Consider the following 14717-nt stretch of genomic DNA (forward strand, 5'->3'; position numbering starts at 1 on the left):
ATGGACTCATACGTAAGCCTGTTTTGTTTATCATAATAAACCTTTTTGAACTGCATCCACCTCACCACTGTTTGCATTTGGGATCCACCCTGTATTCCTGCATCAGCACTCAGCACTCTTTCTGATAATGTGGCTAGCGATTCATACCAATTATTCTTTTATTAATTCCAAACAAAGTCTTTTTAATGTTGCATGAACGTTTCACTTCCTGTGTGCCAGAGGATTTTCCCCTGGAAAGATGTAACTGACACCCAGACGTTTAGAACAGGGAGCGCAAAAGTTCATAAAACTGGTATCAATTGTATCACTAACATGGAAGCAAGAGAAAAAAAACAATGCAATTTTTTTTTGATGAAAATGTTGCAGAATACTGAATAGTAAATTTGCCAGAAATTGGCAAGACTGAGTGCAAGCGGTCAGTCCCTCGCAAGGAACACGATGGGATCACAGCTGGTGAGAGATGGCCAGACAGAGAGGAATTGAACCTCAAGGGTCAGAATATTGTGCCACATGTAACCAATCATACCTGACATCCATCATATACATGAAGTATGAAGAATATATGAAGTATATTTGCTGGAAAACATACAATTGCAATTTTAATTTCACTTTATAATAATTTAGTTGTATAGCTTTTGGTTTAGCAAATAGTTGCCTATTTACAGGTCCAGCAGGCACAGAGGAACTCTGCATTGATTTTGAGCAATATTGAGGGCAACTTGACAAATGTAAGTCCTATATTTATACTCATTTATATATTTTTTTCAACTGATCAGGAAAGTGTTCTCTGAAAACAGCTGGAAATAGATGAGATCAGATGAGTGAACCAAAACTGTACTCTTTTGCGGGCCTCAAATCAGAACAATAACTTGAAAGAAGCTCTGTAGAGCTAAAGGGAGCTGCTAAGTCCGATGATAATTTGCTGTGGGTTCGTCACTATAAGCCTCCCCTCTCCCATTAATTTAATCCATTCCTAATATTAAAATATTGATTAGCACATGCTCTACTTATTTTTAACATTTATACTTCAGGTAATTTTTTGTACCAGTAGGTAGATTGGGTTTGTAGTATAAGACAAGGCATTCCTCTTGACACATTTTACAAAAATATGAGGGAAAAAAAAGCCATCTTGCATTTTTCCATATATAAAGAGGAGCCTTGCAGCCATTTACAACATAGAATCCTTGGGAGAGGAAAACAGAAGGGGCCTTTTTTCCTGGGGCTCCAGATTAGAGCAGTGATATGAACACCTCACAATCACTGTCTGGTAGTGGCTTTCTAATCACATCTATGCAACTGATACTGAGGCAGAAACACAACACGAGAGGGATGGTGAGCAAGAAGAAGAGAAAGAGATAGAAAGCTAAAGGAACAATCTTAGAAATCAAGCCACTGCGTGCTTTAGTATGGCACAGATACGACAATATTCAAAGGTGACATTGCAATCTGGCACGGGTTCCTGCACTTTCACGAAGGTAGAAGTCCCTAAACTGCACTTCTGTGGAACTTTGCTGGTGTTTCTTTTTTCATTTTATTCTTTTTTTTTTATTTACTGATACCTAACCGCTTCCAGTCGCTCGTCTTCTCCTCCAACTCATTAGAAACATTAGAATTGCTGATGCCGGCAAGAAAACACATTTTGCTTCGGTCTGAAGAATATCTTTGTTCTGTTTCCAATACAAATAGGAGATTTAAATATTGCTCCTCTGGAGTGTGGCTGTGTAAGAGAGGGACGCGGAGAGAGAATCTGAGTGTACTGTGTGCATCTGTGTGGTGAGCCACGATTGGTTGTGCATACGAAAGGATGAGAAATTGTGTGAGCTTGTATGTGTGTGTGACACTGTGTGTCCCCAGAGGGTATTTCTGTTCCTTGTGTAGAGTACAGTTAAAGTGAACAATAGGCAGTGCTGCACTGCACACTCTGCAGCATGATACTACAGAACATCAACAAAAGGCAGAGTACAGCTTTTGTGGAGGAATCCTACTTCATGTTTGAAAAGAGTCATAAATGTGAGCCTTGAGGTCTTGAATATCAATGGTAACCCTGGATGAATGTCCAGTAGTTGGATCACATTGTTGCATTGCTTTGACCCTCTAATTGGAAAAGACAACAGAATACATTCAGTTACTGTGCACTGCAACAGGTGCATTCGTTAGTGGTGGTACCCTATACGAGTGAAAGTAAAAATAGGGGAAATTATGATAAAAACATAATTCACAGGAAATACAGACATTGAGAATGAGTGAAGCACACAGTAACATAAAATTACACTTAATCAGAGGAGGAGGAAATTGAAGCATAACAGAAGTGAAAAAAATAAAATAAGTAACTAGAAGATGGAGAATTGAATAGAGAAAGGGCAGGGAAGGCTGAGGCTAGCTAGCTTTCCTCATTAGCCATGCAGAGCATCTTGGCTCCTCTCCCACACCTCCCGGCTCATCATCGCCTGGGCCCTGGCTGCCAGCGCACCCCCACCTCCATGAACCATCCCTCTCTGCCTCATCCCTCCATTCCTCCCTCCCCCTCCAGCCCCTATAATCACACCCGCAATCGCAGCCCCTAATTAGGTTAATTAATTTGTATCAGCCCTTGTAGGGACTTGGCTGATGAGGCAGCCATAATAGCATCAGCGATTTCCCCCCCTTGCAAAAAAAAAAAGAAAAGAAAGGGGGAAAAAGATCTGATGCAAGCCTGTCTGTGACAAGACGGGACTATAAACCATGAGGTCACATTTACCTCCCCACCCCCAACCTTTTCCACAACTACATCTTTTCTCTTTTCTAACCCCAACACATCCCTTCCCCCTGCTCTTGTTATTCAATAGGGGTGACACTGACACCTAAATAGTGATATATACCCATTGTGTCACATTGCTTCATTATGTCCACTGAAATGAAAACTTTCTTTATAATAGTAATTGAGTCTGCATCTTCCCAGAGACATACTTCAATGCATAGAAGTGTGGTGTTTTGCTTGTTTGTTTACACTTTCACAGTCTGTCGTGGTGTTCCAGAAGTGGGGGGAAAAAAGTGCACAGTATGATAATGATTCTCTTGGCGGTTTGTCTTTGTAGTTGTCAGAGAGACCGATTGAAGCATCGCATTACAATCAGCGGCCCTCATCGCCCCTCATCAGGCCACTGACGAACAAACTCTGATTAACACCCCCATCTGATTACTGCAATCACCCAGCCTAACCACGCACAAGCCCTGTCCCCCACCACCGCACCCACACTCATTTTAACACCTCACTGTTACACAGATAGGAGATGCACATTTACACAAAATGTAGCTCTAATCATGCATTGTCACATAGTTGCCATTAAAGCATAGGCCTAACCATTTGAGAAGCAACACAATAACAAATTTGAGGGATAAAAAAAGTGCAAGAGTGTGTTTGTGTGACAGATATAAATGGAGATTAAGACACTGCGAATATTATAATGAAGTGAAAATGAGTTTGACAAAAGTGGAAGTACATAATATAAATAAAATTAAAAACGTACCCACCTATAGTATCAAACCCAAGTACAGTGTCCAGTGAGTGTATTTCCAGACTACTGCTCAATTTCAACCCCCAATCCACCTCCAATACACAAGAACTGAGTGCATTCAATTGTGATGCAAACAGACACGTGCATAAATATACACGCAATCTCAGACAGACAATGACACAGAGAGGCTGCGAGACAAGGACAGATCCGGTAGTTAAAGCGTAATGAACACGTCCCCGAGGCGCGCGCCTGGCATTCCCCTGAATGATGGACTGACAGTAATACCGGGGCAGATGGGTGCCCTCCACGCCCTGTTCAACACCACACACGCGTACTCATCCTCCCCCCCTGTTCTATCCTGTCCCTCTCTCCTGCAGAGAGATACCCCCTGTAGGTCTGATGTGGAGGTGGAAGGGGGGGGGGGGCGTTTGCTGTGTATGTGTGCGCACTTAGAGGTGGGGGGCACAAGTATGAGGCCCCCATCATGATTTGGGCTCCCATGCAAATTTAATCAATTCAAGTACCTCACGCCAGCCAGGGCTCATTAGCGGCAATTTAAAAAAGGGGGCTCTGTGATCCCCACCTCAGTGCATGAGCCAGACATTCAACTCAGGCACACACACACACAAACATGCTAAGATACACACACACATATCCAAAAACACACACGTCAGGGGCACTGTCAAGGCTGTAAAGATTTTCCTGCAGACGTCTTCCCCCTGGCATGGAGAGAGACCCTGCCTGCACGCCCCCCTCTCTTGTCCCTCCTCTCTATCCACTACTTCAAAAGCCCCATGACATCCAGCTTCAAGTTAAAGGAGAGAGGGATCTGAAGATAAAGACTACCTCTCATCCCCCACCCCTTGCATTCTGAGACACCCTCCCAACACTCAAACCCCAGGCTACCTCTCTCTTCTCCCCACCTCTCGCTCTCCAGCGCTCTGTAATTGGGGGATCGATTAGTATTGTCCTTAACCATCCTTAACCTTGGCTCTGTACGCTGGCTGTGGAGCAGGGCAGAACTGTATTGGTGAATAAGGTGGGTGGAGATGCAGCACTTGTAGTTTGCAAGGATCAAGTGCCAGGTTAAAAACCATGTTGGGAGGTGATTGTTTGTGGTGCTGTATGGTTTGTATCATTTGTATATCATATCATTAAATACAGAAAAAGTGACCTTTAAATCACCTGCTATTCCTTAAATAAGGGTTGATTCACCAAAATTACAATTAAACATGTTGTAGTTTTGTTTGTAATTGCCCAGATTTTGTCTGGGTTTCTTCCACCACTCCAAAACAACTGAGGTAAGCACTGAAGTATTACATCTTAAACATAAAAGAAACACAATATCAATGACAAATAAGAACTCCTACACTGGTATCTCAAGGTTTACCTTTGCGCTCACTGACACCTCATGATGCTCGTTTTAAAAACCTAGAACAAGTAAATTTTTTGAAATGTACAGTATAGTACAGTATTAAAGGAAGGGTATGTGATTCTGGACAAACCCAATTCCATGACAAATATCATGATTTAGAGCGAGCAACAACACAGCAAGTAATGTAACTAACGTAAGCTAGGTTGTGGGTTAGCAAATGTTCACTACAGTTGCATTCAGAGAGGATGAGATGGTCCCAGAGCCAGCACACCAGCTCCAGACAGCGATACTCACAACTCTCCTACTACTATAGCTAATATCACAACAACAGCATATGTTGGTGAAAGTAAGCTGAATGTCTGTGGGCAAGTCATTTAACATTACCTGACACACAAATCATGGCTGAAATGGCTGGAATAGTGTTGTGTGGTGTGGTCCGAGCCACTTTGTTTGTTTCCCATTTAAAGAGCCAAGGCTGTGTACAAACACCGGATTTATTTTCAGCGCACACACAGAACAGACAGCTGAAGGGCCGTGAGGAGATATTTGTTGAATTTGACAAAAGGAAGTGTATTAGATTAAAATTGCCTTTAAATAGACACTGGGATCAAAGAAACTGATCACAAAATGTTCCACTTATTAAAAGGAGAAGATTTTCGGTTATATATTTTACAACTAAACTTGTAGAACAAAGATATATTGTATTCTGCCCCTTCTTAACCAAGCTACACTTTTACTCTCAGCAGTCACTATATATTGGGGTCAATGTCATACCCTGCAGCTGTGTGACTTCCACATAGCAATCCACTTCTAACTCCCCCCATTCCAAAAATTACTATTCGTTTGCTAACCTCCAGGGTCATTAACTTTAGAGATGGTGTTGGGAGGCGGGGTGGAGACAGGATGGCCTGTACGAGTCGTCAAATGAATTACGAGGCTTTTGACAATATAGAAATGCCTGTCTATATCTTTAAAATCAGAAGGTCGCTCACTGCCCACCCCTGAGCCCTGCTACTACACCCCAGCGTAAGAGTCCCATTGCTGGGGGGAATGAAAGGAAAGCTTGAGGAGGAACAGTGGCTTGTCTGTGCTTGGGTCGCACAGTCAGATAGGGGTCCCGGAACTGCGCACATAGTGTTTTGACCCCTGGGCTCTCCTCAACGACATCCACCCCCTCCGCTTTTGGACGCTGGGCCTGAGGGGTCCCGATACACGCACGCCCTCTCAGCAGCGTGACGCAGTAGCAGAGGGCAGGAGGAAGGAAGGAGGGAAGGAGAGTTGGCTGAAGACGTCAATCACTCTTTCACTGGGTACATGAAGGGTCAAAACTGAAATGCCACTGAACGAGCTGGCCGGTTTTGTGCGTGCTTGTGTGGTGTACAGTGAAATCGACACATGCATGACTATACCGTATATGTTTACTACATGTGTTTACACATTGTCTCATACATATTTAAAAACATCCTCATCAACATTTCTAATGCAATTAAACAAGCGCAACCAGTCCAAGTGGACATCCACCATCACTCTTTCCCTGTTTTGGCCCATACTGAGGTGTTGGCTCACCTTTGCTCTGGTCAGCAGTGTTTGGGCCAAGGCCTCTGGTCCCTCTCCTCCAGCCCCTCCACCTCTCACTGCGCTTGGTGACATTTCTGCCTGGGTCCTTCTCCCCTCTTCCCCTCCTGTGGCTCCCAGGAGAGGCTGATGGATGGGCCCTGTTTATGAAGCTGCTGCCACCACAGTGATCAATCAAACCTGGGTCACTGTGATCTGCTGCTGGGCGCCAAGTCTTTAGTCTATTTCACACTATAGACTGGAGGAACCACACATTCAGTTTTGTTAGTACTCACTATATGCACATTCATGGCCACTTAAGAGTTTGGTGGTAAGAGACAGCACTATAAAAGGGTACATTTTGTGAAGAAAATGTGAATGTGCTTGCCTCACCTGAAAAATGGTGCTTCAGTGAGCTACGTTTTAGAAAGTCTATAAGCCTTGACTCAACCAATTTTAATTTTCAGGACAGGGACTTGGCGAGGACTGATGGCAGGAGGATCAACAGAAGAGTTGGCCTTAGCGGTAGTTAAACCGGTGATCTTCTTACAATGAGGTATCTGAGCTAATCCCTGCTCCACCATGGCACCCAAGATAACTGATCAGCCTACGCACACACTCCTAAAAAGTCTAATTAGCCAAAGACCATACTTGTGTGAAAGCAGAAAGATGTGAGGAAGACATGGAAAGTGACAGCCCTCACAGGCCTTTATCATGGAAGACATTTGGTAGGGAAAACACAGGTGTGTGTAAGGGGCAGCTAAAATGAATGATGGCTGAATTCCATTTCACTGCTTCAGTTTCTGGGTCCTGGTATTGTCCATGCTGGTTCACTTTCACACTGTTATGTCTTACTGGAAAACCTGAATAAAACAGAGCCAACATTAGTAACACCCTTGCTTTTCCTACTGTGGAAAAATATTGGGCTACCTGACGACTTATGACAAAGGCAGCATAACATTAACACAGTTAGCTGAGACAATTTACATTTGTCTCTCAATGGAGTCTTTCAACAGAGGTATTTTTGCATAAGCACAGCTGCAGCTAATACAATTAATAATGGTTCATTTTGATTAAGGTAAGCTAATGAGCAAACATTGACAATAGTATTATCAATGCTTGCTGACTGACACTTAAATCATATTTAATTTTACCAGCTGCAGCTGTCTATCCTGCTGACATGTGAAATGGGTCTGTCAGAGGAATATGTGGCATCCTATGTCAAGGGTTGCAACAAAGGTGTCCTTCAGAGGTTCTGAAGACTGAAACAGAACCTGCACCTCCACAAGATGCCAAGTCAGAAATGTCCAAGTCCATCACCAGGAAGTTACCATCAAATGACCAAAAAAAACTGGTAAATATAAAGATTTCCATGATATCCGAGTTTATGCAGCAAGTTACTTCAACAAGAGATGGACACCTGGCAAACAGTGTAACATGTTACGTGTGTGTGTTTACATTACACACATAACATGTTACACTGTTTGCACAATTTTTCTCTGCTGCTAACCGTGGCTTCAATTATTTACAGCGTCCTAGCAATGAGCAGTGGGTTGTGTGACCAGTGGTGTCGTTCAAGTTCTGACAGAAGAAAAAGACATTTCTTAGCTTTTTTTTTTCTTTTAGAGAAGTCTTTGAAAAGGAAAATCCCAGTCTATTATATATTATGAAATGTGAATTAAGAGGTCACCTCCCCAGTTAAGAACCTACTAAAATAGAGAGCTGTTTGCGACTCACACACACAAACAGAACACATCAGTGAAATCTTACAGAAAACATCACAACCGCAATTAAACTCTGAATTCAAAATGCTGGGTCATACTATTGACTTCCCGCTCAGCCTACTCTCTATGCATATTCCAGCATCTTCAGCCGCTGACAGATTTATTTCTCCCAAGTAGTGTGATAAAGAACACTAATGCCACCTACTGGTACAAGAACAAAAACTCTACTGCCACAATTCAGATGGCTCACCTGACTGTAGCAAATACATTAACCAAATATATACACACACACGTCAAGAAATCACATAATTTTGTGTTATTCTGTCATTTATTTGGAAGAAACTAGACTTTGATTAGTCTTTGATAAATATGTACAAAACAGCAGAGGTGCAACAATATTTCACCATTATCTCACTGACAGAGCTGATGATTACTCCCCTCTCAGCGTTTTCTCTTGGCCTCAAACTTGTAGATGGCTGCAGCATTGGGAGTCTCTTTTTTTACCTTCACTTTCTTGTTTTTATCCTGATAAAACAAAAGGTCTCAATGTTGATTTGACATTCATTCATTTGAAACTGAAACCAAAATACTTATTGTGATTAAGGACCTTGCCTTCTCCTCACCTGTAGATCCTTACGGGTCTGAATCTTCTGGCTGATGACAAACATTTTCTTTTCTCGGTCAATCCTCTGGGAAAGGATCTTATACTGGTGCTTCCTCTGCCTGGCCAACTTCTACAGTTAGAGAAGAGGAGAAAACATGAACCATCAGCGGGTTGAAGAGCAAATACTAGACTTTTCAATTCAAACATACAGTGTGTCAGTACAGTTTACCGAGGCTCAGGATGATCACACAACAAAAGAGGCTGATCTACATACACTGCAAACGCATACCTCCATACTGTGAGGCTCTACAGCTCCCTGAATGCTCTTAGTCTCCAGAGTTTGCAGAGTTGGTCTGTTGTACACTCTGTCCAGAAGCTCAGGAGCTGTGTTGAGGTGGTTTGCCAGGTCAAACGACTGCACTGTGGAGACACAGTAAAACTTCTCACGTAACCTAATAACAATTAAAGCCTACAAAAACAAGGATGTTTGATCACATCAATTGCGTTTATATTTATATATACCTTCTTTTTTTGAATCCACAAAAAATGTATGGCTGTTTTTTTGTTTGCTGTCTGCATCCAGAAGATGGAGCTGTCCTTTCAGCCTTTCAATTTTCTGAAAGCAAATGAAACACGCAAAGATTACAGGGGGCAACAACAGAAGCTCTCTGGGGAGAATTAATTTAAGTAATGGCCAGGACCCATCTGTTATTTCCGTTCTGTCCAACACAAATGCCACTGGGTATTATTTTATTTTATATATATATATATATATATATATATATATATATATACACACATACATACACACACATACATACACACACATACACACACTTTGTGAGTAAACTGAGTACACTGTCTCTCATAACAACCACAGCAAAACAGACCGATGTGGTAATTCGGATTTTCATTTCAGTAGAGGAAACAATATATAATTGACATTGTAGAGGTTTTTAAATAAAGTTACTGAAGCTTATTATATGATAAACTTGTTGTCATTTGAATAAGAGAATATTCTCTTCTCTTTTAGTACCATTAATGTTTTGTAGCTAATTATCCATCTGTCAGTGTGCATAATCAAGTCCAATTTGTTGTGTCCTTCTATTCCAAATTTAAGAACTGTATGAAATTAAGTTAGTCAGGCACAAGAGGTTCTCAATGCATAATCTACTACAGGAAATATGAACTTACCTTAGCCTCTGCAACCCTTTTCATCTCCACATATTTTATATCCTGTGTCCTCATCACTTTCTTCTGCTCTTCTGTCACCTCCACCTCCTCCTTGGATTTTTTCCCTACGTGAACTCCATCCTGTCAATATGCCATAAAATAAGCCAGACATATTAAATGCTACAGTCACTTAGATCAGATAACAGGATTTACATAGCACTCAACTGCATTCTCTCTGTTCAGCTGATTTTCTGATGCTGGTATTGTTGCTCTGCTAATAAAGATTACCTTACCTTCAGCTGAGAGCTGATCATTTTAAAGTAAAACTCATCTGGGTTCTTCTCCAGAGCTTTCTTTCGCAGGGCAGAAAGAGTGTTTTGTTTCTTGTGGTAATCACTATAAAACAACAACAACAAAAAAATGTCGAGTTAAGCTCATTACAAGATTTTTTCTTCAACAACGTTTGACATTAAACGTTTTATGATTTTAGATCCTGTGCCTGGAAACACCAAACATGCCTCCTAAAATTGATTCTACTCACTCTGCACGGAGTTTGTAGTCTTTCTTCTTCTCCAGCAATCCCAAATGTTTCCTGAAACCAGGCTGGTCGAACAAAATGATACAGTTAACGTGAAGACAAAATATGCACATTCAGTACTAGTATTAATGTATGGGTCACAGGAACATAACATTTATTTGCTTGGTGATATTATCTCAAAAGTGTCACTGTACAGGTACACTTCATAACAGGACACCAGGCTAGCAACCTAGCTATAAAAACACTGCAGTGCTCACCTGAGATCTTTCATGGTGGTTTTTCTGTCGGGATTTCAACGCTTTCCTAAACGAAGACATTATGAGAAATGTCCTCGAGCGTAATAAAGAAAACTGATTTAGATAAAGCAAGTATATGTAAGGCTTTTCTAAGCTGTACGGACCCCGAAACGTCCCTGCTGCTTCTGGTCTAGTGCTTCCCTGGTAGCTGAACCACGTGGGTGCCTGCCTGGTTGAGAGCGTGTTGCTGTTCATTACCCTTCCGCAGATTCGCAACTCAACTCACACTGAAAACATCAGAAGAATTATAAATCATGACAGTGGCGGACAATTCACTAACATTTGAATATTATTTATTAGAAACATAGACAAAATAACTTATTTAACTTATTATTATTCGATATAATAAAGTGCTGTGAATTTCATGCTACGTGTTGTAGAAGTGCCTAACAAACAGTAGGTGGTGCTGTTGCACACTTTTAAAGTGTGATGGTGTTGATACCTGTTGCAGTCTTCCTGCTGTAATAGCATAATGACTGTGGAATCATATTAGACGTATTTTTGCAGACGTCAGACCCCAGTACTGTACTTCCAAACAGTATTAAATTATTTGTACATTACTTGAGTGTTTCCATTTGATGCTACTTTAAATTTACACTTCGCAAGGAAAAGCTGCCATCTTTTCTCCGCTACACTGACCGCTTTGGTTACTACTTCCTTTGCAGATTAAGATTTTACAAAACAAAACATGATGAACCATGGTTATAGGTTTATCTACTCCATAGTTTATAAATGTTGTGCTTAGTGACATTTCAATGAACAGGTCAGCCTTATCTCATTGATTATTGTGTTGTTTTTAATTGTGACCTGGCGAGGGACTGTAGATGCAGAAGTAGTTCGATGCTTTAATCTGGTACAGTTCATCAAATGGAAATGTTTATGTTTTAATAAACTAAATGGAATGTGAATTAATCATTGAATAAAATGAATAAATAGATGGAAATACAATAACATTTGAACAGTGTAATCACCCACTTTCCTTAATAATGTTTCTTATCTAATAACTTTATGTCATTTAAGTTCAAAGCCCTGTAATATTTCATTTGGTTTTAAATAATCAAGACCACAAACGTTACATTATAGGGCTCACTGGCAAAGGGAAATTGTTTAATCATATTTATGCTTGTAGACGGCCAATGAAATTGATATCTGCCATTTGCAAGTTGTATACAAGCCAGGCTTGGCACAAGATCCAGTTAAAACATGCGAGGGTCCTCACAGTTCCGCTGACTTAATATGTTTTGGCTGCACTGTTCATATACCAAATTATTTTGGTCATTATAATGAGGGCTTACATTTGCCAGAGCGCACAGTTAACACTAATTGGTAACAAGTTTGTGTTTTTCCAACATCGACATTTATTGCATGTTTCTGTTTGGGTTCCAGACCCCTGTTTTGATTTATGTCCTGACCAATAGACCTAAAAGAGATTACATAAAAACTCAGTTTTCATTCCTAAAACATTCACACACACTCAAACAGGAAATTAACTGCAACCAACTAATTTGAATTCAAACATTTATTTGTTTGTAACCTACAGGTAGAACTAATAGACTATGATTTTAGCTCTGATACAAAGAAAATACATATACACATATGAAAAAGTGTTATAGGGACTTGGAAGATGAGAGGGTCATCACTCTACTCTGGAGGAAAAGACTATCTGCTTCCTGATATTTTGGATCGAGGGCAGACAAAGACAAAGCCACAACGGCACCAGTCCCCTAATCTCACCCAGACTCCCAGCTCTTTGTGGATGTGAGAAGAAGCCAGTAGGACAGATAGTGTTATTCCACTAAACAGCCATTTTCTCCAACTCACTAACCCTCCACCAACCACAAGGAATTTGTTTTATATGTGTGAGATTTGCACGGCATGCAGAATGTTTTGTGGATGATTAGCCCTTTGAATGGAATCAGTGTTTCCACATTATGTCACAGGCTTGTTTATCAGTCTGATGGCTAATGGCCCCGATTCTTGTGGAGGTTTCAGCCCAAGGCCCGACTGATCTACTCACCCACCAACATGTTTAACTAGGCAAACACAGAAGGCAGCCAGGATTTACTGGTTAAATGTCTGCGTTCTGACTTACTTGGCTCCTTGCTGTTTAATTCATGGGAGTATTTATCATTACAACTGAAATGCCTGGTGAGCCACGGCAGGAGTAAATACTACTTTGGAAATCAGGGGCTTGTAACAAGCTGATGCAAGAGACGGAGGACAAGGGTTGTGGGTTTGCTCAGGGTCACCAATGGAGGAATGCCCATGTGGGACAGATGCAGATCCATTTGGTTTTCTAATATGGCCCTGTAAAAATAACACTGCTGACATATTGTAAGACTGCTGCACTTGGGCTGAGCTCAGGGCTTTGGTATGTCTCCCCTGACCATGGTTGGTCCTCATCTGCAGCAAGCTGCTAGGCCAGCCCAGTTGAAAAATGCATGAGCCAGAAGTTCCTCCTGTGTGATTATTTAGTTGCATCTCCTAAAATTCACACAAGGCAGAAAAACAGCATTGTCAGTCTGTTAAATTAATTGTTGTTGTTGGTGTTGGAACATACACTGAACAAAATTATTAGTGCAACACTTTAGTTTTTGCTCCCATTCATCATGAGCTAAACTCAAAGATATAAGACTTTCTCTATGTACACAAAAGGCCTATTTCACTCAAATGTTGTTCAGAAATCTGTCAAAATCTGTGTTAGTGAGATAATCCATCTACCTCACAGGTGTGGCATATTAAAATGCTGATCAGACAGCATGGGTATTACACAGGTGTGCCCTAGGCTGGCCGCAATAAAAGGCCACTCGAAAATGTGCAGTTCCATCAAACAACACAATGCCACAAATGTTGCAAGTTTTGACGGAGCATGCATTTGGCATGCTGACTGCAGGAATGCCCACCAGAGCTGTTGCCCGTGACTTGAATGTTCATTTCTCTACCATAAGTAAACAAAAGTATTGTGTTTATAATTTTGTTAAGTATAAGTACAATTAATATACTTAAGTACAATGTTGAGGTACAAACATTACTCTTTTTCATTTTCTACCACTCCACTACAATTTAGAGAGAAGTATTGTGCTTTTTACTCCACTATATTTGTTTAACAGCTACAGTTAGTCATTACTGTTCAGATAAATAATAAAAATACTTATGATAAACTTATAAAGCAATTTTATAATACAATGCATTTTCAAATTACACCAGGGACCCCCAACTTTTCTGGCTTGTGACCTTGCAAGCACCATCAAGTTTTGACTCTTTGTCACATTTATTATGTTTGCATGTTGTTAGCCATTCCCCTCTAAACTTCTCAGATAGTTTAAGTAGACCCTACATTAGGAATCACTGGACTAAACATCCAAATTGGACTAAACATCCAAATTGTTTTAACTCCCGAACTCCCAATTAGAACCAAGGAGTGACAAAAACTACAGAAAAAAACTGACCTTAATTTGTGCTGATCTTTCAACTTAATCTGATTATGATCACACACAATCTATTTCTAATTCAGATAGTTTAAGTAGACCCTACATTAGGAATCACTGGACTAAACATCCAAATTGTATATAAAGTTTTAATTAAAAGTCAAAACTAGCTCCACCTGGACAGACCAGTAAAGTACTAATTACATATTGATGCATCAATATTAACAATCTAATAATGTAAAATGTAATAATGCAACACTCACAGGGGCCATTTTTCTGCAGAACAAGTACTTTTCATACTTACTTTATACTTTTACTTGAATGGAGAGTCTTTACTTGTACAGTAGTTTCATGTTGTTGTATTGCTACTTTTACGTAAGTAATGGATCTCTTCTTCCACCACTGGTTATTGGACATCCCCAGCATTGCCTCCTAATATTAACCTCTACATCTCGAGGCCGCAGCCATACAGTACGTGCATTCTTGGGTGGGATTTTCACCATAGTCCCTAAATCACAAACTCTTGTAATA

The 14717-nt window shown here is 40.7% G+C and overlaps 1 protein-coding gene across 1 annotated transcript; it reads right to left on the bottom strand.

Annotated features, from left to right (window-relative positions):
• Positions 1–8456: 8456 nt before the first annotated feature.
• Positions 8457–10938, bottom strand: utp11 (UTP11 small subunit processome component). Its single transcript, XM_046045376.1, has 8 exons — positions 10720–10938; positions 10466–10527; positions 10218–10320; positions 9946–10065; positions 9274–9367; positions 9041–9171; positions 8771–8881; positions 8457–8672 (listed from the first exon to the last, which is right to left on the bottom strand). The coding sequence occupies exons 1-8, from the start codon at positions 10777–10779 to the stop codon at positions 8589–8591; spliced, it is 765 nt and encodes a 254-aa protein (XP_045901332.1). The 5' UTR covers positions 10780–10938; the 3' UTR covers positions 8457–8588.
• Positions 10939–14717: the final 3779 nt, after the last annotated feature.

This window comes from Micropterus dolomieu, linkage group LG03, assembly GCF_021292245.1.
Source record: "Micropterus dolomieu isolate WLL.071019.BEF.003 ecotype Adirondacks linkage group LG03, ASM2129224v1, whole genome shotgun sequence".
NCBI classification, from domain to species: Eukaryota; Metazoa; Chordata; class Actinopteri; order Centrarchiformes; family Centrarchidae; genus Micropterus; species Micropterus dolomieu.